Genomic DNA, 26,821 nt, shown 5'->3' on the forward strand with positions numbered 1-26,821 from the left:
TCAAGATAAAAATTTACCAAAATATTTTTGGGCTGAAGCAATTAATACATGTTATGTCTTAAATCGTGTTCTTATTCGACCAAGTTTACATAAAACATGTTTTGAATTGTATTATGATCGTATACCAAAGATCTCATATTTCAAAATTTTTGGTAGTAAATGTTTCTTGTTAAATACCAAAGATAATCTTGATAAGTTTGATTCAAAATCAGATGAATCAATATTTCTTGGATATTCTTCTAGAAGTAAAGCATATCGTATTTTCAATAAGAGAACATCTTGTATTGAAGAATCTTTACATGTTGCATTTGATGAGAATTGTGAGCAGGTTATTCCTCTAAGCGAAGAAGAAGAAGCAATACTTCAAGAAGAACCCTTGATAGAGAGTACTTCTCAAGAAAATATTCCTCTTCAACCGGTTTGGAAAGAAGTTCCTAATCATCCACATGAACAAGTTATTGGTGAAATAAAGAGTGGTGTCCAAACTAGAAGGCAGTTGGAAAAATATATTGCAAATGTTGCTTTCATATCTAAATTAGAACCAAAGAATATCAATGAGGCATGTGATGATGAATTTTGGCTTTTAGCCATGTCTGAAGAACTTAACCAATTTACTAGGAATGATGTTTGGGATCTAGTTGATAGACCAAAGGATCATCCAGTAATTGGAACAAGATGGGTCTTCCGAAATAAGCTGGATGAAAATGGCGAAGTCATTCGTAACAAAGCAAGGCTAGTGGCACAAGGCTATAATCAAGAAGAAGGCATAGATTTTGATGAAACCTATGCACCAGTGGCTCGATTAGAGTCAATTCATATGATGCTTGCTTTTGCTAGTTACATGAACTTCAAGTTATATCAAATTGATGTTAAGAGTGCATTTTTAAATGGACACATCAATGAAGAAGTTTATGTAGAGCAACCTCCAGGCTTTGAAAATGAGAAATATCCAGAAAAAGTCTACAAATTGAAAAGAGCTTTGTATGGACTCAAACAAGCACCAAGAGCGTGGTATGAAAGACCACGAAATTTTCTAGAACAATCTGGTTTTTCCATTGGTCGGGTAGACTCCACTTTATTTATTAAACATTTTAATTCAGATATTCTTATTGTGCAAATTTATGTTGATGACATCATATTTGGTTCTACTAATGATTCTCTTTGTAAAGAATTTGCTAAAGCTATGCAGGAAGAGTTTGAAATGAGCTTGATGAGCGAATTAAACTACTTCCTTGGACTTCAAATAAAGCAAACTAAAGAAGAAATCTTCATCAATCAGGCTAAGTATACAAAAGAACTTCTCAAGAGATTTGGGATGGACTCATCAAAATCAAGAAGGAATCCTATGAGTACAACTACTTCTCTTGATAAAGATGAAAATGGTAAAAGTGTAGATACTAAGCTCTACAGAGGTATGATCGGATCTCTATTATACTTAACTGTTAGTCGACCTGATATTATGTTTAGTGTTTGTATGTGTGCAAGATTTCAAGCTAATCCAAAGGAATCTCATTTAACTGCAGTAAAACAAATTCTTCGTTATTTGAAAGATACTTCAGATTTCGGTTTGTTTTACCCAAAATCATCTTCCTTTGATTTAGTTTCATATAGTGATGCAGATTTTGCAGGAAGTAAATCTGATCGCAAGAGTACTAGTGGAACTTGTCATTTCTTGGGAAATTCCTTAGTCTTTTGGTTTAGTAAAAAGCAAAATTCAGTATCACTCTCAACAACTGAAGCTGAATATATAGCGGCTAGTTTAGCATGTTCACAAGTACTTTGGATGAAACAGACCTTAAAAGATTTTGGTTTGAATTACTCCACAACAACTATTTATTGTGATAACACTAGTGCTATAAATCTTTCGAAAAATCCTATTCAGCACTCAAGAACTAAGCATATTGAAGTCAGACATCATTTTTTAAGAGATCATGTGTTAAAAGGAGATATTTCATTAAATTTTATTTCCACTAAAGAACAACATGCTGATATCTTCACTAAACCTCTTAAAAATGAATATTTTATGAGAATTAGGAGAGAACTAGGTATTTGCTCGTTTTTGGATTTATAAAAATGCTGATTTTTGAACAAAATCTCAAAATCGCACTATATTAGTCGACCGATAAAATTTTAGTCGACTGGTGTTTTATATTTTGGAATGTATCGCACCATATTAGTCGACCGATATATTTCTAGTCGACTGATGATATTTTTAGAATAAGTCACACTTTTTAGTCGACCGATAAAGTTTTAGTCGACTAAATTTAAAAAAAAAAAAAAATTTAAGTGAAGGGACCCGACACCCCTTGGATGTGTTTTAAAACCCATTTTTTTTTTTAAAAAAGAGGCATCGTTTCATTTCATACCTTTTCGTTTTTCTTAAAAATGAAAACCCCTCTTTCTCTCTTGCCTCTCTCTCTTCCGAAAAACCCTCGGAGTGTCGTTCGACTCCATCATCGTCGGGATTTTCTTACCATAACAAGGAGACGCCGGAATCTTCTGGCCGTGATCTTGAAACGCCGGAACTCTCTTGCCGTGACAGTGCATTGCCGGAATCTCCTTTTGGCCGACTTCTCCTCGCCGTTAGCCACCACATTGTCCTTCATTTTTTTGATCGCCGGAAAGCTTTTTCCCCTTGCCGGACGTCATTTGGAAGCCGAAATTTTGGTAACCATGCCTCGCACGAAGTCTGCATCTGCAAAAGGTTTAGGTTCTCCTCCTCCTACACCTACTTCAAGACATGGTTTTTCACTAAGATTACTTCGCAATCATCTTCTCTATGACACTTTTGGATCAATTTCTGCACTACCTATTTTACCAGGCCGAAATGTTCTATTTCACTTGTTTTCTCATTACAAAATAAGAGAATTATTTCCTGGTATTTCACATTTTTTTGATGCTTGTGCAGACACCCTTCACTATCCTTTTCTTATTCACTTGTTTTACACGAATTTATAAATGAATCATGAAACTGGAGTTTTGTCTTCTCTTGTTCGTGATGTTGAAATCGAGTTTGATTCGAAATTACTTGGAGAAATTCTTGAAATTCCACCTTCAAACACTCTTTTCAACACTATTGAATTGAATGATGAAAGAGTTTTTGAATAAATTCTTCTTCCAGAAGCACCTCACTGCCCTCCTTTCAAAAATACTAATCTTCAAACTCGTGCACGCATTGCTGAACGAATCCTTGCCCACAATGTTCTACCCAAAACTGGTTCTTTTGATTATTATTCCACAGATCTATCTACGGCTCTTTATGTTTTATTTGGAAATATTTCTGTCAACTGGGCCAATGTATATTTTACAAACTTGTGGAAACAAAAACCATTTCTTCCTTATGGTTGTCTTTTAACCCGTATTTTTAGACATTTCAAAGTTCCTTTAACAAATGAAAAATACATTGAGCAAAAAAAGTTCTTTGATCAAACAATTTTTAAAAGAATGAAAATTAAATATCTGCCTCCCTTAAATGTTGATCAAACTGAACCATCTGATCCTAATGAACCATCTATTTCTGAACCTTCACCTTCTGCGACACCTTCATCTCATGCAAAAAGAAAGAAATTTTCGACAAATCAAGACCATGATGAAGTTATGCAGAGACTGGAAGCTTTGGAGCTGCATCAACACACCTTTCGTGAAGATGTGACTCAACAACTTGCTTCAATTCAGAAGGATGTAACTGCCATTAAGGATTTGTTAAACTCTCTTTTCTGATCTTTGATCTTTGAAAAACATACTTTATGGGTTGTAATATTTTTAAACTTGTATCTCTATTTTGCTTATGCTATTTTTGCCCTTACTCTTTTTGATTCTGACAAAGGGGGAGAAAAAGATAAAGATAGCATTACATTGAAATTGCAGAAGATCTTTAGAAAAAGATGATAGCAATTACATTACAGGAGATCTTGCATGAGAAATGCAAAATTAAGAGAAAAAGAAAGCTTTGAATGAATGTATTTCTAAATGCATGAAGAAATGATGAATGGAAATGCAAACCAATCAATATGTGATATATGTGCTTTAAATGTGCTAACTTTTAATGTTTTGCAGCATATTGATAGGGGGAGTAAAATCTCCATCTATGCATTTAAATGTTTTATCTTTGATTAAGTTTGTCATCATAAAAAAGGGGGAGATTGTTACGACAATGAAGCCATACATGATACTTCAAGTACAAGGTTTTGATGATGAGCAAGTGGAATCAACTGCATTTCAGCTAAGGCTATGAAGAAATTGAAGAATTCGATGAAGAATCTTTGAAGACTAATGTGCAAATGTTTAATTCATTAAAATTCTTAGATTCTTGTAAGAGCCTTACTTAGAGTGCATATTTAGGTTGCATTTCACCTTAAAAGTCTTTAGAAAAACTTTTCTAAAAGAAACTCTTTTGAAAATCTTTTTAGAAAACTCTTTTCTTAAATTTTCATGTTTATTAGTCGACCAATAGACTTATCAGTCGACTAATCCTTTCGCGCCATATTTTCTAAAAGTCATTTTTGTCAAATTAGTCGACCGAAGATTTTATCAGTAGACTGGACAGAATGTCTGTTTTCTGGAAAATTAGCAGCAGTCGACTAATGGTTTTATCAGTCGACTGAACAGAACATGTGTTTTCTGAAAATATAGCAGCAGTCGATTAATGTTTTTATCAGTCAACCGAACAGAATGTTTGTTTTTCAGAAGATTTTAGCAGCAGTTGACTAAAAGGTTTTTCAGTCTACTGATGATATTATCAGTCGACTAACTTTTCTCCAGTCGACTAAGTTTCAAAAGTTCAGATTTTCAAACGGCTCGATTAACAGATCAGTCGACCGACGATAACTGTCAGTCTACTAATAACTAACTATTAGTCGACTAACTGATGTTTCAGTCGACTAATTTTGCCGTTTTCCTGAAACTTCAAAAAGGCGTATCTTTTCATTTTTCAAACGTTTTGATCGTTCGAAATGAACAGTTTTGATACCCTTTCATACTCTCAACGTATGGAATCTTTTAACTATAAATATGAGTGCATTTTACAGTAAAAAAGAACAAGAATTCAATCGATTTGAATCATTTACTTATTGCTTTTCACTCCTATTTTTGTTTTCTCACTCACGTGATATTTTCACTTCACTTTTTCACTCAAATCACTTTGAGAGATAGTGAATTCGTGAGTAGAGTGTTTCAACAACCTCAAAAGCCAATTGCATCTCATTTGCATTCAAAAGGAAGGCTCATAGGTTGTATTGTAAGTTGTTATTTCTTTTGTGTAAAAAGAAGGACTCCTTGGTGTAAAGGAGTTGTTTGCTTTCAGTAGGATTGTTATTGAAAGGGGGACCGGTTATGGTCTGTGTGATCTTGTAGTTTACAAGGTTGATAGTGAAAATCTCAAGCTGATTTTTGCTTGGGGACTGGATGTAGGTTGGGTTTGACCGAACCAGGATAAAATCTTGTGTTCTTTGTGTGTTTGCTTTGAGATTTGCAAAATCATTCAATATTCCACAGACAATTTTTTTAAAGCACTATTCACCCCCCCCTCTAGTGCTCGTTGCCTCGATCCTAGTGCACTTTCAGGGTCCTCAACAAGTTCGTCATTGCAACAAATGGCGTATTATTTGGCGAACCTGACTGCTCTCGTCATGGTGGGCCGTATGGATGACTCGCAACAACGCTATTTTTCGGCATATTCCGACAGTGTTCAACAAAATGGTGAACCTTATTTTGGCGGACGTATACGCCATTCTCCGCATCAACATCCCTGATCTGCAACACCATCTGCCTCCAGGGACCATTCATGATCCAGGATGATGCTCGTCGCCTAACTGTATTTGTTTCTTGTTTATTTCTTCCTTTTCTCCTTGCTTCGCTACTTTTCTTTTTTCCTTTTTTGGGCTCCTTGGCATGTCTTGGGCCCGTGTTTGGTTACCCGGTAGGTTCAATGTTGGTTGAACCTGTTTTCGTTTCGTAATGTTGATGGTTATAGTTCGGCGCTCTCTCTCTCTCTGTGTGTGTGTGTGTGTGATCGGACATAGTCCATGTCCAGACCCAAATTCGAACCTGTTACTTAAAATTTGGATCTCAATTGAAATATACCATGACCCATAATGTACGTGACCCGTTGGCACCCCTGAGCTTGAGTTAAACAAGTCGACTTTGGGTTGGCTTGTTTATAGAAAAAATACATTGTTTTAGAGCTGGAATAAATAGGTTTACCAAAAAAATATACATGTAAAATTTATCTAAATTTTTTTTTTCTATCTAGCGAGCTTGTACGAGTCGAGCTGATCTGAATACATATTGTTCATATTCAGCTAGCCAAGATTATTTTACAATCTCAAACGAGATCTTTACTAGCAGAGCCATGAGCGACTCGGCTTGTTTCTCAGCCCTGCCAAACACTAACTCTCTAAACAAACTAAAGCTGTCTATTTTGCTAAGGTAGATGTTGATGATCTCAAGAGTGTATATATTGTGCAAAATTCATGTGGGGCCCCATCCACCGCGAGACCGTTCAGGGGCTTACAAGTGCCGTTCATCTTAAAGTTGAATGAATCCTAGAGAACCTTGAACTTTCATCTTAAAGTTGAATGTAGGCCCCACTCTCACATATCCCAACGATCTCATGTGAGATGTGCAGTGGTGATTGAATATAACCGATGATGGGTTATATACAATATGACCATAACTGCTCTTGGCTTGTCGCATAAATTGTGCATAAATCAGCTATATATCACTCCCAGATCACCGTATGATCTTAATAACCAAATAGAGAAAATCAAAATCCAGATATGTTTACAAGTAGAACCAAAACTGATTAATGTAACAATTATTGATCAGATCTGAAGCTGGTATCTAAATCCGTTTTACATTGTATACTGGTTCCGCAGTATAAACATCTAAACTTAATCAGAACCGTTAACATTTTACTGAAGATCCACCGGATTTCATCAAGAAAATAAGATCCATAGACCCTATTATCCCCCACAAGTGTTTCAATTGGAAGCCAGAGTAAACAAGTCATTGGCTGCTATGGAAAGCATTGAGATTTACATGCAGTATCTGAGATTCTCAGCAATTAAGACTAAAACATCCTTTGGATGCTACCAAACAACTAGGGCTGGTAAACGAGCAGAACGAACCAAATAGAGGGTGTTCAAGCTTGGCTCATTTCATGTGGTGAGCCGAGCTAATTAGCAGGAGCTCGAGCTCATGGTGAGCCTGAGTTAAAAAAGCTGAGTTCGAGCTGGTTCATTTAGAAATAAAGTATAATTTAAAAATTGAAAATAATAGAATTTAGACTCCAAACCTATTGATTGAAGCTCAAACTTACTCATTTTCCAAATAATTGTATTATTTAAATTTGAACTCTAAGCTTATTGTTTTGCAAGCCAAACACTTTACCCATCTACGCTCCATGATATAAAATATATTTATTACTAGTTAACAAGCTATAAGAGCCAAGCCGAACACCGGTTGCTTGTGTTCGGCTTGCCGAGCTTATTTCACTAGTTCAAATGAACTCTTTACCAGCCAAACACAAGCCGAGCCACTCATGGCTTGTCTCGTTTCCCAGCCTTACAAACAGCAGTGTTCAAGAAGAGCAATTAAGCTGCTATTTTATTTCACTTCAAATGTTAATAACTGATCATGTATAGAACTAACAATCACTTACTACTTCATATATATAGGTAGCTAGCTGCCTACCATTTTTTTGATATTTACACAGAGAAACCACTCTCAGGATCAGAGACTTGGTTCTTGCTGGCTTTAGCAGCTGTACTTACGGTCGCTGTCCTGGCAGCATAAAACTCTGTGGAGGTAGCTACCATTTTTATTCACATTAACTGTCTGATCAACAAGTATGGAACTAACGATTAACTTACTGCTGCATAGGTAGGACTAACAGTGAAAGAATGCCATACATATGTGAAGCTATAATTAATCTCAACTTAATTTTCACTAAGATGGTCTTCTTAATCGTTGTAATTGGTGTCTAACCCACAACTTCTTAAACCTCTTTACAGTGTCAGCAGCAGCAGCAACACCACCATCTCTATTACCAACATCCACAGTGCCACCGGTTTGGGTCATGATTTTTGTCGGGTACCCGACCCGACTCGAGTATTTTATATGTATTTTAATGAAAAGATTTTCTGAAATTATGGGGATTCGGATCTAGGATTCTATTTTTGTGACCCAACAAAACCTGAACCCGGTGATTTGTTATTTGGGTGGGTTCAGATATACCCTAATGGGTTGAGTGCTCAACCTGTTGATAGCACTATATTTGCTTGTCCCCAAATGAGAATCATTTTCCCACCACTGTAAGAGAACGATTCTTATCGAGTTGCGGTAGTGAGATTCAAAATCACATTTTGTGGGTCATTTACTCACTTCTCATGTAATTCCAAAACACGTTGTCTATCACGTATTTTCAAATCACATGATTTCAATTAGGGGTGGCAATACCTCAACCCGAACCCGACCCGTTTATTAAACGGGTCGGTTGTGGCAAACACGAACCCGGCCCGTTTAATAAACGGGTAACCTGACACGACCCGCCAACCCATTTAATAAATGGGTTGGGTCGCATAAACGGGTTCTCAGGTTGGCGGGTCGACGGGTTGGCGGGTTGACCCGCCCGCCTAACCCGTTTATTAAACGGGTCAGCCAGGTTGTCGGGTTGGCATACCCCCAACCCGAACCCGACCCGTTTAATAAACAGGTTAGGCGGGTCGACCCGTTTATTAAACAGGTTGGCTTAAGCCCAACCCGAACCCGCCTAAGATGCGGGTTGGCGGGTCGTGTCAGGTTTTGCCACCCCTAATTTCAATTCACATTAGAATCTGCCCTAAGTTCTCTGGACACCTGCCGAGCTAGGTGGGTGAGCTTAAGGCTTTCAAGTTGAAGGAGAAGAAGAGTTTGGTGCTCGAGGTGAAAGTCCATTGCAGTAAGGCTAAGCCAAATGAGAAACCATCCCCCAGTAGACAAGAGAATGAAATACTCATTGAATTTTATACCGTGGAAACCGACTTAGGTTCACAATCAATGTGACACCTCTGACTAGGGGTGTCAATGGGTCAGGTTTGACCCGGACCCGGCCTGTATCAAACCCTATAGGGTTAGGGTTAGGGTTTGGTGATAAATAAGAAGGTCCAATTACAATCTTGTTCACACCCAAGGGTCGGATTAATATATAGAGACAAGTATGGTTTGTGAAATTTCATACCTAACCCAGGCTGGAACAGAGTTCTGACTAGGTCTGCAATTTTTCAATGTAAAAAGAATAAAACAATATTATTTTATCAGGTATGATCCTATTCTGGTTCATGCAATCCTTATATAGGATTTGGGTATGGTTTTTTTTTATGGAAGGTCCTATTGGACCCGGGTCCAGACTCGATACCAGTATCTCAATCAGGTCTGGTCCTAGTCCTGTCTGGGTCTGAACCAAACCCGACCGGTTGACACCCTAACTCTTACTCTCGACCTGTACCAAACATTTTTGGCCATTTCTCCATGCATGCTATAGAAAAAAAATTACATTGGAATCACATGTAACTTCCAATCACATATGATGCAAGCAAACATGCTTGTGGTTGCAGGTTCAAAACCCAAAGGTAAGTTAAATAGTAACTGGCGGGGTCTGCTTGTTTCATTGATGATTAAGGGACGGCTCTAGTACTTACTTGATTGAGTCCAGGGGCATGCCAGCCAAGGGCTCCCCAACTTTAGATCCCATCATTGTCACCATGAAAGCATAATGAGGCTGACAGCCTTTAGAAAATCCGAGCAAAAGATGTTGCAGGTCTTGGAACAGGGGCGTTACTTTCAAGCATATAAAAAGGGATATTCTTTAGCTATTTGGATTTATGTTAGATTTCTTCAATGCTAGTTGTGTTTTCAAAAATTATTGTGAAAATGCTTTTTATGCGGTTACCAACTTGACATAATTAATTGATGTGATCATGTAACTCTAACTTGCCAATAGGAAAAATAAATAAATAAATAATAAGAAGTAGAGAGAAGGGCAGTTGTATCTAGGGATGGCAATGGACCCAAGAAAAATAGATATTGATCCAAACCATTCTTGTTTGGACCAAGGATGGAGGACATAAAATGAAAAATGAACGGGGGATGAAAGCGAAAATAAAAAACCATCCATAGACTTACTCTTGCTCACATCTCGCCCCATCCCTGTCCCCGGTCGTCGTTAATGAAATTATTAATACATCTTTATATATTATAAAATCTTTTTATATATACATGTATATCTAACCCTAAACCCTTCCTATGTTTATTATTGTTATTTTTATTTTTAAATAGGGACAAAGTTATTTTGAGATGGAGATGGGGATAGTTATTTTGAAATGAGGATGGACCGGGGATGAAGGGCAAAATTTTGAGATAGGGTGGGGGTGGAGATCCGCACCTGCACCAGTCCACTGCCATCCCTAGTTGTATCCCAAAGATGAAAAGTGATCAAGGGCAGCGGTACACTAAAAGTGTGCAATTACATTGCACCTTGTCCTTCTCAACAAAACTCCATTTTAGTTTTTCATTTAAAACATGTACTTTTCGATATAACTTTAAAAATGATAAAACAACTAAAACTCTCTATTTTATTTTCAAAAAGTCAGCAAAAAATTACTTTATTTTGAGTGAAACATTAAGAACACAAAAATGTATATTTTTAAAATTACTTTTCAAAAAACTTAATCTATAGATCCAATCAGAACGAGTCTTCGTTGAAATCACAATGATTCATCACTATGCAACTTGTTTTTCAAGGAAAAAACTCATATGTATGCCCATTTTGTTTTGACCCTGTTTTGTCAAATTAAAACCAAATTAACTGCCTGCCAATTATTCCAAAACTCATTTTTTGTGCCATTTTTCTCAGTCATCTTTTTTAATGTAAAACATTCCAAATAACATATACAATATTTAACATTTTTTGTTGTTTCACATATTGCTAACCATAGTTACCAGAAGTGCCTCCTTAAAGGGCGAAGCACGCTTCTGAAGAGAGACGAGACAAATGTGAAGCACGCTTCTCACTCGCATCCCTTTCGCTTCTCACTCATTCCTCCCTTTCTTTTCTCTTGTTTCCCTGTAACTTTCCCTTTATTTATTTTTTGTATTTTCTCATGTTATTATTTATTTTTTTGTTTTTCCTTAACTTTCCAATCAATTTCCCCTCCTCACTTTCATGTTTCATTTTTCACATCTCACACACTTTCACAATAGCTTTCAAAGCAAATCAAGTTTAACAGCTTCATACTACTTTTTTAACACTTGCTTTCCCTCTCCTGCTCCGCGCATCGCTTCCTTCTTGTATTCATTTCACATCCTAGGAACTATGTTGCTAACTATGGTCATGACCTCAATGCATTTAGAGTTCAGTATGAGCCATGAGCTGGATTTGGGGGCTCTCCCTGGTTTTTGGAGCTCCATGGATCCTAATTAGCTAGCATTTTATTGGTTTTTTTATAAGGTTTTTCATATATATATATATATATATATATATATATATATATATATATATATATATATATATATATATATAGAGACACACACACACACTTGGTTATCAAAAACAACACAAAATACCAAAAATTAGGGATGAGAAGGTGCATGTTCAAGCTTGGCTCATTCTTGTGTTAAGCCCAAATTAAATAAGTTGAGTTTGAGCTAGATCATTTACCAAAAAAAAAATATTTTTCAAAAAAAATAAATAAAAAATTTTGAACTCCAAACTTAGCCAAGCTCAATCTATCTCATTTATAATCTAATTGTATTATTTCAAATCTATATGATTTGTACTTAAACTTATTTCTTGCAAACCAAATGCTTCAACCATCTGCACCCTACAATATAACATATATGTAAAGTATATTTATTATTAGTGAGCAATCTTATATGAGCTGAGCCCAGCTGTACACTCATTGTTTATGTTTAGCTTGGTGGACCTATTTCAAGAGTTTGAGTGAGCTCTCTACGAGCCAAGTCATCAACTACCCGTCTCATTGCCCAGCCCTAACCACAAAACTTGTCACCTATTTACAGAAAAAGAAAAATCTACTTCTAGTTATTGCATTTTTTTAAATCTATCTGTTTTTTCATGTTTTGCATGCCTAACCACTGAGGTAATATCCCATGTGGTAAGCGGGGTCCTGTGTCAAGCTGAAGGCCCAGGTTCGAATCCCTCTGCCACATGAGCCGGCTGTTGTTCTGGTAGGGACCCAGAAAGGGTTTAGAAAAAAGCCATTTGAATTTTCTTGATATATGTGGGTTTTTTTTAGTAAATTGATGACAAGATGAGTTTTTTTTTTTAAAATTTATTTAGGATAACAAATTAGCCAACCAAGGGTTTGCAACGAGTTAGACTCAATTTCTTAGGTCTTGCGACGACCATAGTGAAAATTTTCATTTGGTGTACTTTCCAAAGAAGTCACAACAAAAATAAATTACTTAAAATGCTTCAAAAACATAAAAAAAAAAGTAAAAATATCACGATTAGATCACAATAAATTATTTGAACGTAAAATCACAAATGTAAATATGTTTCTTAAAATAACCTAAAATGGAAAGATACACATTTCTCCTATTTTGGTTGATGCACACAAATACACAATATGCAAGCTAGGTTTGAGCCGAGCTTGGGCTGGCTCAGCTTGGCTTGAGAAAAACATCTGGTTGTTCAAAGCTTGAGCCAAGCTTGAACAACCTTTTCCCGAGATTGGCTTGAGCTGAAAACTTTTAATTTAAAAAGGTTATCAAAGTTTTTAAAATTTATGTAAAAAGCTTTTTCGAAACAAAAAAAAAGGGTGGAATTTCAACCCACACCACTTTCAAAGGAAACCGACTTGCCCATTAAGGTAAGGCATCTCTTCATATACACATTTCAAGCAAAGTACATACATATAAAAAAATCTACTTTCTTTATCAAGTTTATCCGAGTTGGATCGCTTGTTCAAGCTGGGCATGTTTACTTGTACCAAGCTTGAACCCTTGTTCAAGCTCAACTCATTTATTTTTTCAAAAGAGTTTGAACCGAGCTTAAGCAAATCGAACCCTAGCCATGTCCGCGGTTCATTAAGCATCCCTACGAGCTCGGCATGTTTACTTGTACCAAGCTTGAACCCTTGTTCAAGCTCAACTCATTTATTTTTTCAAAAGAGTTTGAACCGAGCTTAAGCAAATCGAGCCCTAGCCATGCTCGCGGTTGATTAAGCATCCCTACGAGCTCTCGGCATGTTTACTTGTACCAAGCTTGAACCCTTGTTCAAGCTCAACTCATTTCTTTTTTCAAAAGAGTTTGAACCGAGCTTAAGCAAATCGAACCCGAGCCATGCCCGCGGTTCATTAAGCATCCCTACGAGCTCTAACCTGTGTGTCATTTAGGGAGTGCTTAACCTGTGTGTCACCGTAATCACTAACATTTAGGGAGTGTTTGAATGCAGTCCGCAACCTAGAAAAACAAGGACAAGTTGGAAAAATTGAGCTTTGATGTTCAATACAATATCCCGATTTATTTTGATTATCTGGATAAGTGGTTGCATCCAAACAATACCTTAAGGAATTTTATTTTATTTTTGGACCAATAACCAATTAAACAAAAATAACTTTATTCTAGCGAATGACGACAAGGCGGACGTCAATATCAGGATGTTTTCAGGACCACAAACATCCAAAAGCAAGAAAATCAGGATATTAATAATAAAAAAAAAAGCACGGTCACGTTCACTTCATAGTTTCTACAAAGAGACATGTGGGCCCCACTTCACGTGATCTCTACCGTCGCTACATCCCGAGGGATCACGTAAACCGTCCATTGCCAGCATTTTTTTATCAGAAATTAAATGTTTTTTTTTTCACGGCTACCAACAAACGAGCGAGCGGCTGCCCACGTGCCAGAAATTGTTGTACGTCACGTATTTGCAGGTGCGCGTGATGTTAAATTACTTAACTACCCTCGTTTCTCAGCGTAGTCTAGCCCCACCGTTTTTCAAGTACGATGGAAACACTCACGTTTGACTCTCTTTTACGCGGAATGACTGATTTACCCTCTTTCATGAAAATATATGAGCTTAGCTGGGTTCGAGATGCTTGAGCTTGAGCAACTATTGATCAAGCTCAACTCATCCGGGTTTGGAAGGAGTTTTAAATTTAATAAAATGCTAATTAGGACTCAAAGAGGGGACAAGATTCAAACTTGTCACCTCTTAAGAGCAAAGGGTTAGTATAGGGATGGCAGTAGACCGGGGCGGGGATGGGAGATGAGGTCTCCACCCCTGCCCCATCTCAAAATCCAGACCTCCATCTCCGCCTTCATCTTCACAAAGGTTTAGATTTTAACCTTCATCCCCGCCTCCATCTCCATTTCATGTCTTTCATTCTCAGTCCAAACAATGCAAGGTAAGGTGGAGCCCTCTATTTTTCCTCGATTCATTGCTATCTTTAAAGAAGGATTGAGGACTGGTGATGAGGAGCAAGGCAGAGATCAGGGAGGGGGAAAGCATAAGTCCATCCCCTCCTCCATCCTTGCACGAGTTTTGATTTTAACTTTCATTCATGCTTCTATTCATATCCTCCATCTTTGATCTAAACGGGACAAGGCAAGGCGGAGAATTTTTTTCTGATTAAAAAAAATTGTCCAAAACTAACTTTTTTTATAGGTGTTCCAAAGTAACTTTTTGAACAAGAAAGTCTAACAAAAGGAGTGTGCCGCTTATCAATGGGGGCTCCGCGTGGTTGGTAAGAGCTGTCAGTGCACGTCTCCTTGTGGTGAGACATTGCAAGTTCAAAATCCAGTGGAGCCAGGATCAGGTACCATCACCTGGCACACTCATGGCACTAATTGGTGGGTCTGCCGAACTAGAAAAAAAAGCAAAAAGAGTTTGTCCTTTAGGTATTTTATTTCGGGTCAATATCGTCGTATCAAAAATAATGTGCGATCACGCACATCATTAATTACTATGGCATTTTCGAAATATACTAAAAACTCAGCGGCATTTTAAATAGAATCCCTCGTTATATATTCTCTTTGCTCTGCTACGTGAATCCATCGCTCTCCTCCCTTTGCTTGCTCTCTCCTTCTTGCTCTCTCTGCGAGAAAAAAGAAAGTATCGTGAGAGAGGAAATGGCGACGGCCACGATCGGAATTTCTAGGGTTTCTTCCCCCCAAAACGTACTTCCGTCCGATCCGGCGAATCGGATCCATCCGTCGTCCTTCGTTCCATTTGGCCGTCTCACCTCCTCTTCGAGCTCCCTACTCTGCGGGCAGAGGCTGAACTCCGGTTATCTCCGCCACCGGAAAACCAGTTCCGGCGACGGAAACGAAAGGAAGCCGATCATTGTCTCGCCAAAGGCGGTCTCCGACTCTCGGAATTCGCAGACTTGCCTTGATCCCGACGCGAGCAGGGTGCGTCTTTCACTCTGATTCCGCATTCTCTTGCATGTCTGCTTGAGTCGGGGTTTCACGGTTCCGTTTCGTGATTTTACTTGAATTTTTCTGTTTTAGATCTGAAAAGTTTCGTCTTTTTGGATTTCTGGGTTTTTGATGTTTCTGTTGCGAGACTCTTTTCTGTTTTCACTCAAATGTTCGGTTTTGGACCTTGAAAATTTTCCCTTTTGATCGAATTCTGGGAGGTTTTGTTGTAATGCCGCAGGAGGTAAGATCTGAGGGGATTTGGAAAGGGTACGGTGAGTTTGATTAGATCTGTTGAAGGTCCATGTAAAATTTGGAACTGGTTGAGGGGTTTCAGTTGGAACGTAGTGCTGATCCGGAAGAATTGTTCTGATGTGTATAGCATGCTTAAGTGCATATGCCTTTTTCACTTTATAGTGATTGTAATCTGATAGATGTTTATATTTATGTCTATATGTGAAAGAGTTTAGATAGAATTTCCCTTAACTGATGAAGCGTTTCATCTGAATCATATCCTTAAGGAAGATCGCTTATTCATATTTATGTCTATTTATATATGGAATCTTTGATCATTTCTAATTCTTCTGGTGCACAGTATTATGCTACTGTAGTACATCAATGACTTGCCATTACCTTACGACTGTATTAGAAGTTGGGATGAAAAGAGATTCATATGTTGATTTATTTTTACATTGGTAATTGCTACTAAGGGTACCTTTTATAATTGTATTAGTATGTTTCCCCGAGTGGTCTAATGTGATCATATTCTTTCCCGTTTCCATTTAGTTGACATTCTGATAACTGGTGCAGAGTGTGCTTGGAATTATATTGGGAGGAGGAGCAGGGACCCGCCTTTACCCGCTTACTAAGAAGAGAGCAAAGCCTGCTGTCCCACTAGGGGCAAACTATAGGTTGATCGATATTCCAGTTAGCAATTGCTTGAACAGTAACATATCAAAGATCTACGTCCTAACACAGTTCAATTCTGCATCCCTGAATCGGCATCTCTCGCGAGCATACGGTGGTAACATTGGCGGGTACAAAAATGATGGATTTGTGGAAGTTCTTGCTGCCCAACAAAGCCCTGAGAACCCAAATTGGTTCCAGGTAATTCAATCTTTCTCCATTAGTGAATCCCCACATGGCTTGCTTATTTATTTTCTTAAGAAGAATCTTATCTCTTTGTTTATGATTTGGGGGTCACCGATGACATTACTTTGGCTTGAGGTTTGAAGTTAATAAAGCCTGTACTTCGTGTTAGCTTCCTTTACATAATCATCTTTTACATTACAGTTTGCTTTTGCCTGTCGCCCTCTGAAAATGGTGACTTTTCTTGTAAATTTAACATGTTATACCCCAAAGATGATGGCTACCTGTCTTGCCATGATAAAGATCTTTCTCTTTTTATATTTACATTTATGAAATTCTGCACAAAATTTTGTTTGATAAAAAAAAAACGCTTAATGGTTGCTGAAATCGAGATAGATTCAGTACTTTAAGAAGAGAGGTTTATTTGTTCAAGTGATCCCTTGTTTAAGATCTCTGAGGAAATAAATTCCACATCAGCTTTTTGAACTGTTTAACAATGTAACTTTCAATTTGGAGCCAATTTAAAACCGATGCTATTCAGCAGAGTATTATTTTGTTTGATGAAGCACAAAATTGAGGGATATTTTACTTTTAATGGGTACTATGGATTCTATGTTTTACCTATGATGATCTTCTCTCGATTTTTCTTCTCGAAACTTTAGTTGAAGTTCTTGATGCATCTTTCAGGGAACAGCTGATGCTGTACGGCAGTATCTGTGGCTGTTTGAGGAGCACAATGTAATGGAATTTCTGGTTCTTGCTGGAGATCACTTGTATCGAATGGACTATGAGAAATTCATTCAGGCGCACAGAGAAACTAATGCAGATATTACTGTTGCTGCACTACCTATGGATGAGAACCGTGCTAGTGCATTTGGTCTGATGAAGATTGATGAAGAAGGCCGCATAGTTGAATTTGCTGAGAAGCCAAAAGGAGAGCAGTTGAAGGCCATGAGGGTAACCTTGTTCTTGATGATTTATGTTTCACAACAAATTGGTTCATGTTCAGACTAGCCTATGTGACATGCTTTGAGAAAAAGGTCACAGCACGGATTGGTAGAATACTAGAATCTAAGTTTACTAAAATGTGATGGCACCTATGAACCTTCATTGGTTTACGTGGATTCATATATGTGGGCTTCACCTCCCCTAATGAGATGGGTGGAGTGACCTTGTTGTCTCTGAAATGGTTTTGTCAAAGTGTTTTTGACAACAGCGTAGTTTAAGTTTGTCAGAATTATTGAATACATAAACTTGCTACTAAAGCAGGAGCCTTCAGTAGAAAATAGAAGGCCAAAAATGAAAAAGAATTATGGGACTTAAGGAATATATTGCGATGCCTTTTTGTAACTTTATCTTTTATATTTTTTATTTTAACTTTCTATGTGTTTGTTACCATCCAGGTTGACACCACCATTTTAGGGCTTGATGATAAAAGAGCAAAAGAGATGCCCTATATTGCAAGTATGGGCATTTATGTCGTGAGCAAAGAAGTCATGTTACAGCTATTACGTGAAAAGTTCCCAGATGCGAATGATTTTGGAAGTGAAGTCATTCCTGGTGCTACTTCCATTGGAATGAGGGTATGTGATGCATACTTTTGGAATAGCTGGCTAACCCTAGAGCATAGGCATATAAGGAAAATTTACACAAACTGGACCTGAAACTGAATGTTGAATGTTCTAAATTATGTTTTAAAAATTGTGTTACGATTTTTTTTCTATTATAAAATACAAAATTGTTTCATTGCCTTTTGTTCCTTCAGGTGCAAGCTTATTTGTATGATGGATACTGGGAAGACATTGGTACAATTGAAGCTTTTTACAATGCAAATTTGGGGATCACCAAAAAGCCTGTGCCTGATTTCAGGTAATTATGGTGCCTTGTAGTGAGTGCTTTCTTGCTTTTTGGCAATTGGCGTCTCACATGATCAGTGATGATGCCCTCATTATCATGATTTTTATTTCCGGTATATGTAGATCTTACTGTTGTTTTTGCACATGCCAACTTTTTGCAGTTTTTATGATCGGTCTTCTCCAATCTTTACTCAACCTCGATACTTGCCTCCTTCAAAGATGCTAGATGCTGATGTTACTGATAGTGTTATTGGTGAAGGTTGCGTGATTAAAGTAAGATATCATTCTGTTTATCCCTTTTACGTTGCACTGGGGTTGGCATGCTCTCTTTAATGTTAATTAGTTACAATTCTATTTTAGCTTGTTTTTAAACTGTAATTCATTTAATATATACCATGTAGCACATGAGGGCATGTTATCGTATATGCACATATTTTCCATCCCCTTGAGAATGATTAAGAGTTTGTTTTTTCTACTCCAACACAAATACATATATTACCTATTCTCTGTATTGTTCCTGAAGTCTGCACCTTGCAGTGATTTGAATTTCTTGTCCATTGTTCACCACTTCGAAAATGTGTTGTGTTTTATCCTGCATGTTTATTATGTGCTTTTCACTAAGGCTGCAACTCAAATACTAAGCTTTGTTTTTCCAGTTCAGATTTCTTTACAGATTCTAATGTACGTCACATAGGTAGGGGTGCTGGTATGTGGTATGACACGACTGTTCATCAAAAGAAGATTGATGCAAGGGAGCAGCTGGGTTATGTATGTTGCACGCAAAGATGCACATATTGATACATATTTTACTGCAAGTAGAGAAGCCCACTAAAAAATATGGAGAATAAATGTAGAAAACAGTCTACATAGTAATATATGGTGTCCTTATATAATATAATATGTCGATATGCTGCAGTACCCAAAACCAAAAACACCCAATACCAGCCTCCAAGGTACCACTGTCAATGCGTGTATGTTAAGCATATTGAAGTACCCATGTTACATACTTTCTGATATGTATTTTGTTGTCACTCTGGTTAGGTATCATATTAAGCGATTGAAATGTGATCATATACTTCTACAAATATAAGATACATGTTATGCCCAAATCTTCATCAAATTAACTGTCATCAAAGATTCTGTCTGGGTCAATCCTTCATATGATGATATTCATAAAGTTGGTTCAGAGTTTGCAACTGCTTTTTGGTTTCATGTATGAAATGAGCAGGGCATGTAACTTAAAGGAATGCTTCTCACTTACCTTTATGATAAGGTGTTATATTGTACTTCAGATATTCATCAACCTCAACGCATCAAGCTAGCACTTTTATACACAATTATGTAGTGTGTGAGTTATGGTCTTGCCTCATATTGTTCATAAAATTGAAATCCTAACGTACGCCAGTCTGAACCTTTCTTTTATGGTCAAATGGCTCTGTTGGTCTGTCTTGTCTTTACAGTTTAAGCAATCCTGATGCTGATTCATGATACTTGATTTGTTCTTGTACTGATTTTCTTACATGAGTGCTATTATTGTGAAGAAAAAACTTTAGACCTCCTGATAGATGATTGCTGACAATCTGTTTTGTTGTAGAACTGCAAAATCCACCACTCTGTTATTGGGCTTCGATCTTGCATTTCAGAAGGTGCAATCTTGGAAGATACACTACTGATGGGAGCAGACTATTATGAGGTAACCAGAAATACCCAGTTACCCTTCTATTACTTTTACAACTACTTTTCTATGTCACACAGTGCATGCTATCTATTTTCATCGAAGAGTCAGTTCACTGTGTGCCGCATGGCACAATACTCCAAGTCCATATCAAATTTTCACCATTTGTCTTTCCAGACGGATGCAGACAGGAGGTTTCTGGCTGCGAAAGGAAGTGTTCCAATTGGGATTGGAATGAACACTCATATCAGAAAAGCGATCATTGACAAGAATGCCCGTATTGGAGGCAATGTGAAGGTTGTAGATTTCATCTTTGTTCATCGAACTAACGCTTTCTTTTATAGTTGCATTCGGCGATTCAGAAATGTCCTTGTAGTATTACTCCCAGCATGGATTATATACTTTTGGTAATAGATTGTTTAGCTCTAATGTTGATAAAATTTGCAATACAGATCATCAACCAGGACAATGTGCAAGAAGCAGCAAGGGAAACAGATGGGTACTTCATCAAGAGCGGCATCGTTACGGTGATTAAAGACGCTCTGATTCCTAGTGGGACTGTCATCTAAACCTGCATATCGGTTTGTGTAGAAGACTGTAATAAGGGATCTCGCTTCCATTACCTTCAATTTTGAAGTCCTAAGATGCCTGTAAATTGTTCCTGTAATAAGTTGTCTGTGGAGGAAGGGAGAACCGCTGTAAAGGCTTGAGTTGCATGTCAAATGGTTCTAGTTCTGTCATCTCTTCATTTTGGCAACTCTCCGGGGAAAGCAATTGTTAATATATGATCGACATGGCTTCTACTGGTTCCAGATGTCCAAATATCATGTAAGGAATTGCAACTATTGTTCCCTTGATCTGGCTTAAGTGATGATTAGAGGATCTCTCTCTCTCTCCTGTTGTATGATCTCACAATCTCTGTTGATTATAATGCAAGTACTGTTTTCCTTCTCAAAAAAATAAATAAATAAATTCTCCCTCAAAAACCATTTTGTATGCATACCCGTCTATTTTATAACACTAACATTTGGCAACAAGAATAATGATAAGAAGCCAATGATGAGGTGCTGTAAGTAATAAGAGTTTATCAAAAAAGCAGCATAAAATCAAAGAATACATCGCCATTTAGACTGTCACAAAGACACTTGGGACACGACCCCATCCAACTCCAAAGTTTGATTTTTTTTGGAAAATAGGATACAAGGACACTTTTTGATCAATAAAAACAATTTTTTGGTATTTTAATATTAAAAATTGCAATTTTTTGAAATAAAACTAAAAGCCATTAAAATTTATTAAAATAATAGTAAAATATTCACTATATGTGTCGGTGTCCACGTGTCTGCTTGTGTCACCAAGGACACACCAAAATAGCGTATCCCTGTGACAGCATTTAGAAGGCCCCAAGCTAGTGTCTTTTATCTCCACTAATGGAACGGACTGGTATTGGTGTTTGGCTTTGGTGAATGGGGAAATCCCTCAGTAACTCTGTCGAGTCTATAATATTCATTCAGCTCATTTCCTGTCGTATAAAAAACAAAAACAAAAGAATAAAGCACATGAGTAAAGATTTAAATTTCTAGCATCATAAGATGATGAGGGTGAATACCTGCAATGGCTGCTTGCTTCATGTAGCAAAACTCTAGATTGCACCTGCAGCGACCATGAAGTGCATAAAAAGAACAGGAGAGCAATAATGCCAAGAAGACACTTCTTTTGCAGAATCCCAACTCCCATTTCCATCACTTGTAACCAAATACTATATGAGAGGGAGAGATACCAGCCTTCTTCACACAAAACAATTAATGCTTTACTTTGTGAGTGGAACAATGCCTCAAGCCATATATGTAAGCTGAGGTATAGCCGGTCTTCCTGAAAATTCTGGTTCCTGGTTCCTGGTTCCTTCTGAAGAAACTTCTTTGATTGGTCCTGGTCAAACTTGGACTGAGCATTACTTCCTGCCTCCTGGACAGGCCTGTCAACGGCTCGGGTACCCGACCCATCAAGATATACCTGAACCCGCTCAAATAACAAATCGCCGGGTCACGAAAATGGAATCCTAAATCGACCAGCTTAATTTCAGAAATTTATTTTTATTAAAGATACACAAAATACTTGGGTCGGGTCAGGTCGGGTAGTACCCGGCAAAAATTATAACCCAAACTCGACTTGCATATTGCTCAGGTCGATGTTTTTCATACAAATACCCAAGAATTTGGGTCCGGGTCGAGTCGAATACCCAATACAAACCCGACCCGATCACAGCCCTACTCCTTGTCATTGTTGAATCACATTTTTCATGAATCACATTTTTCAGGTTCGAATAACCACATAATTTGGACCCTGGATACTCTCAATTGCGTGTGGACGCATATACTGACCTTGAAAATGGGGATTGATATTGTCCATTGACATTTGCCTCACTTGTCTTGTGGATCAATTCGTCGTCATGGCCTCCAGAAAGTTAAATAATAAGCTTAAAAAATCTAAAAACACCGACCTAACTTCTGACCTAATTAAAAAACGCTCTTGACCTTTGAAATTTACAAAGATTTTTTTAAAGGCAAGCTGGTGTTATGCATACCCCACCAGTACCACTGTGGTTTGAACCTGCAACGTCACACCGGAAGGAGACTTGCACTGACATCTCCTACCAACCATGGGGAACCCTCATTAGTAAATAGATGCTTGGGTTAATAAGACAGTGGTTGTTTCTATTCTTCTATATCTTATCAAAGATATCAATGGGTTTGTCTGGTTGGAGCAGCTAGTGCAGGACACCTTGTGTTGGGATGTTGCAAGTTCAAATCTCAATGGTATCATTGTATAAGCGGTAGGGATCTGTCTAACCTCAGCTTGCCTTTAATATATATATATATATATATATATATATAAACTTAAGTCCCCACTTCCTAACCCTAAACAAGTTTTTTTCTCATCTCTCTCCTTTCTCTAATGGCTCTAAAAAAAACTATTTAAATACAATATTAGAGAAAAATGGTGATCTGTCTGAACCCACCTTATTTGGAATGAGGATGAAGGACATGAAATGGCTAATGAACCGGGGATGGAGATGAAAATCAATTGCCACAGGGATGTACAAGGGATGGAGGGCAAAATTTTGAGACAGGGCGGGGATGGAGAGCTTGTCCCTCGCACCTGCCTCATCCTTAGTAGCGGACCAAACTCAAAAGTTCTTTACATGTCATGCTGCCACTTGCCAACCTGAAAAAAAGGGAAATTACTAAGATTTGTTAAGTCTCCAGTAGGCAGATATACCTTTTCAGAGCTTACTATGAAAAAGGAAGAATCTTTGCTACTAATGAAGATAAGGAACTAATTAGCTAGAAATCACAACTTCAAGTTGTATAGACTCAATCTAACCACTTTCAACATGGTTTGTTTGCTAAGGATCAAGCCTTGGATCGTGTTTTTCTGATGTAAAAATATGATCTTTGCATTGTGAAATTGTGGCACATTGCGGGCCATTGATTTTTATACCCCTTTAAAAACCTAATTACTTGTCATAATTACATGATTCAAAACAAGTTTTCTACCGAACAAACCATGTAAATCATATCCTTAACATTTGATTTGTAAAAAATAGTTTTTTTTAAAGAATGATTTCTACTCATTAGTTCTTATCTTAATTATTAGCCAATCCATTATTAAAATAACACAATGTCTAAGTTCTAAAGATGGGTTTTCTTATAAAATATGTTTTTTTATTGATGGATAAAATGCAACTTTTTTTTTATGTTCGCTACCCTCAACTGTAACATATTTTTTCATAAAAAGTAATATTTTTTTATGTTTGTTACCCTCATGTAAAGCTACCATGAAGCTCTCTTCCGCAAAAGATGAATCCGAACCCCGCTCTCACGGGAACCATTACCTTGGAAAGGGGAGGGGTTTAGCAGTGATTTTGGGGTCCTTTTCTGAAAGGGATTCCAGTTTTTGGATTGCCACAGTGGGCCCTGCAGAAACACATCAAAAGCTGACTTTTTGGGTAAAAGCTAAGCTTTCTGTGGCACGTGTACCCTTAAAGTATGTTTGATGGCTCGTTCTGTGCGTTATACATGTTGAAAAAACTGTCGAGAACATTTTTAACAAAACATTGGATGCAACAGACAATCTTTTGCGCATCCGCAGCGTTCATTAACTTATGTTATTTTTTATCTATCTCTCCCTGTTACAAAAAGAACAGAAACGAAAGGAACGACCTTAAAAAAATGCCTCTGTATCGCCAGACGGAGTGGCCGTTGGAGAGAACATGACTGTGCCATCCTTCGCCACCACCGCCACCTCCAGACTGGGATCCATTGGTTCGATACACATTCAGTATCACTGCAGAATTTCAAGCACGATGCTTGATCTTCTCGAGGATGATTTTGAGTATTCACTAGATAGCGATTTGTAGAAGTCCTCTCAGCTGAATGATGATTCAACTGTTCAGAGTTTGAGGTTCAACGATTTGTGGTTAGTGCCTTCCGTTGCATAGTGATTTGTGGTTAGCGTTATGTGCTTCAGCCGGATGACGATTTATGGTATCGCTGCATAACGATTTGTGGTATCGTTGGTTAGCATTTTTTGGTTATCGCTAGATAGCGATTTGTGGTTATTGCTGGATAGCGATTTGTGGTATCGCTGGATAGCGATTTGTGATAAGGCACTTCAGGCACATCGTAAGTTGTGCAAGACGTTTAGTCTTTCGCATTTACTGCGGGCCTCATTTTTTATATAAGAGATGGATGAGTGTGAACAAAAATGCAGAACATTAGAGAGAGAGTGTGAGAAACACTTTTAGGGCACCGAAAGGGTGCGGAGAGAACAAAAGTAAGAAATGTTGCTACACTTCTTTCAAGACAGTTTCGTCAAGCTGGTTCTTCAGATCATTCGTTCTTTGTTCTTCAGTAAGGTATATCCTCTTGTTCATTTCGTTACTCCTTGTGTGTTTGTAAGGCTTATGCCTTTTGGCCACTCTGTAATCTTTGTTTGAAGATAGTAGAAGTTGCTGACCTATTGGTCGCCGTGGACGTACCTCAGTTGAGAGGAAACCACGTAAATCGTTGTGTGCTATTTTGTTTCCGTTGTTGGTTTGGTTTTATTTCTTCCACTGTCATTGCTTTATTGTTTCCATCGATTCACACTTGTGGGGAGACCCAGTACGTCCGTTTTAATCTCAACATCTGGTATCAGAGCCTTGATTCATATATTTATGTGTGTGAAGTCATGGAGAACAATGTCGGGCGTATGATCAGTTTGAATGGTACAAACTGGATGACATGAAAAACTAAAATGGAAGACCTCTTAGTTTATAAAGATTTGGATGGACCCATTGAGGGTGTCAACAGCAAACCAGAAGAAATGAAAGACGATAAATAGAGAAAGCTAGACCGAAAGGCAGTCAGTTTCATTCGACAGTGGATAGATGATCGTGTCTTTCATCATGTATCCACAAAAACTTCGGCGCATGATCTTTAAACCAAATTAGAAAGCCTTTACGATAGAAAGACGACAGTGAATAAGGCATTTTTATTTCGAAAGCTTGTGAACCTCAAGTATAAAGAAGATGACTATATTACAGAGTATTTGAATGAGATCAAAAGCATTGTGAATCAGTTGGCCACAATGAAAATCACTTTTGATGATGAGTTGCAAGCTTTATTGCTCCTTAGTTCTCTTCCTGAGAGTTGAAAAACCTTGGTGGTCACAGTCAGTAACTCCACACCTGATGGAACGGTAACGATGAGCCAAGTTACCAGCAATCTGTTGAATGAAGAGACCAGGAGAAAGTCATCAGGTCCTTCTACCTCCGAGGCGCTTGTGATTGAAAACCGGGGGAGAAACAGGAGTAAGAGTAAGGCTTCTCACTACCGTGACAAATCTAGAGGCCACTCACACTCAAGCTCAAAGAAAGACGTCGAGTGTTATTATTGTCACAAGAAGGGGCATATGAAGCGAGAGTGTAGGAAGCTCAAGTTCAAGGAGCAGAGCAGAGAGAAAAGCAGGGTGTCACAACCACAGTCACAGATGGAGAGCTCATGGTTATCTGTGATGGCACCAACATAAATTTGATCGGTTAGGAGACTGATTGGGTGATTGATTCTGGAGCTTCATTTCATGTTACCTCATAGGCTGATTTCTTCACTTTTTATTTGTAAGGTGATTTCAGGAATGTCCGAATGAGAAATGAAGATGTGTCAAAGATTGTTGGCATATGCAATATTTGCTTAGAAATAAACGTTGACTGTAAATTGTTGTTGAAAGATGTGAGGCATGTACTAGACATCTGACTAAATCTGATCTTTGCCGAAAAGTTGGATGATGAGGGCTACAACAACACCTTCAGTGATGGAAGGTGAAATTTAACCAAGGGTTCCTTGGTGGTAGCAAGAGGAACTAAGACTTGTTCCCTCTACACTTTGCAAGCGAAGATCTGCAAGAGTGTTGTGAATGCTGTAGAGACTGACTCGTTCAAAGAGTTATGGCATAGAAAGCTCAGGCATATGAGCGAGAAGGGGTTGCAAGTCTTAGTTAAGAAAAAGCTCCTACCGGGTGCAACAGGTACATCTTTGAAACCTTGTGTTCATTACTTTCATGGTAAAAAGAACAAAGTTTCTTTTCATAGAAGCATTGCATATAGAAAATCTCATGTTCTAGATCTTGTACATTCTGATGTCTGTGGACCTTTAAAGGTCAAGACACTTGGTGGTGCATTGTACTTTGTAATTTTCATTGATGGTCACTCTAGAAAAGTCTGAGCTTATATACTGAGAA

The 26,821-nt window shown here is 37.8% G+C and overlaps 1 protein-coding gene across 1 annotated transcript; it reads left to right on the forward strand.

The window, feature by feature from the left end:
* Window positions 1–15,063: 15,063 nt before the first annotated feature.
* Window positions 15,064–20,931, forward strand: LOC149812627 (glucose-1-phosphate adenylyltransferase small subunit, chloroplastic/amyloplastic-like). The gene is made up of 9 exons (XM_089990918.1): window positions 15,064–15,415; window positions 16,232–16,528; window positions 17,198–17,467; window positions 17,914–18,093; window positions 18,276–18,379; window positions 18,528–18,639; window positions 19,961–20,059; window positions 20,219–20,338; window positions 20,494–20,931. Exons 1-9 carry the CDS (start codon window positions 15,134–15,136, stop codon window positions 20,608–20,610), a joined length of 1,581 nt encoding a protein of 526 aa, XP_089847044.1. The 5' UTR covers window positions 15,064–15,133; the 3' UTR covers window positions 20,611–20,931.
* Window positions 20,932–26,821: the final 5,890 nt, after the last annotated feature.

Source organism: Nuphar pumila, chromosome 16 (genome assembly GCF_984573655.1).
Source record: "Nuphar pumila chromosome 16, dmNupPumi1.hap1.1, whole genome shotgun sequence".
NCBI lineage: Eukaryota > Viridiplantae > Streptophyta > Magnoliopsida > Nymphaeales > Nymphaeaceae > Nuphar > Nuphar pumila.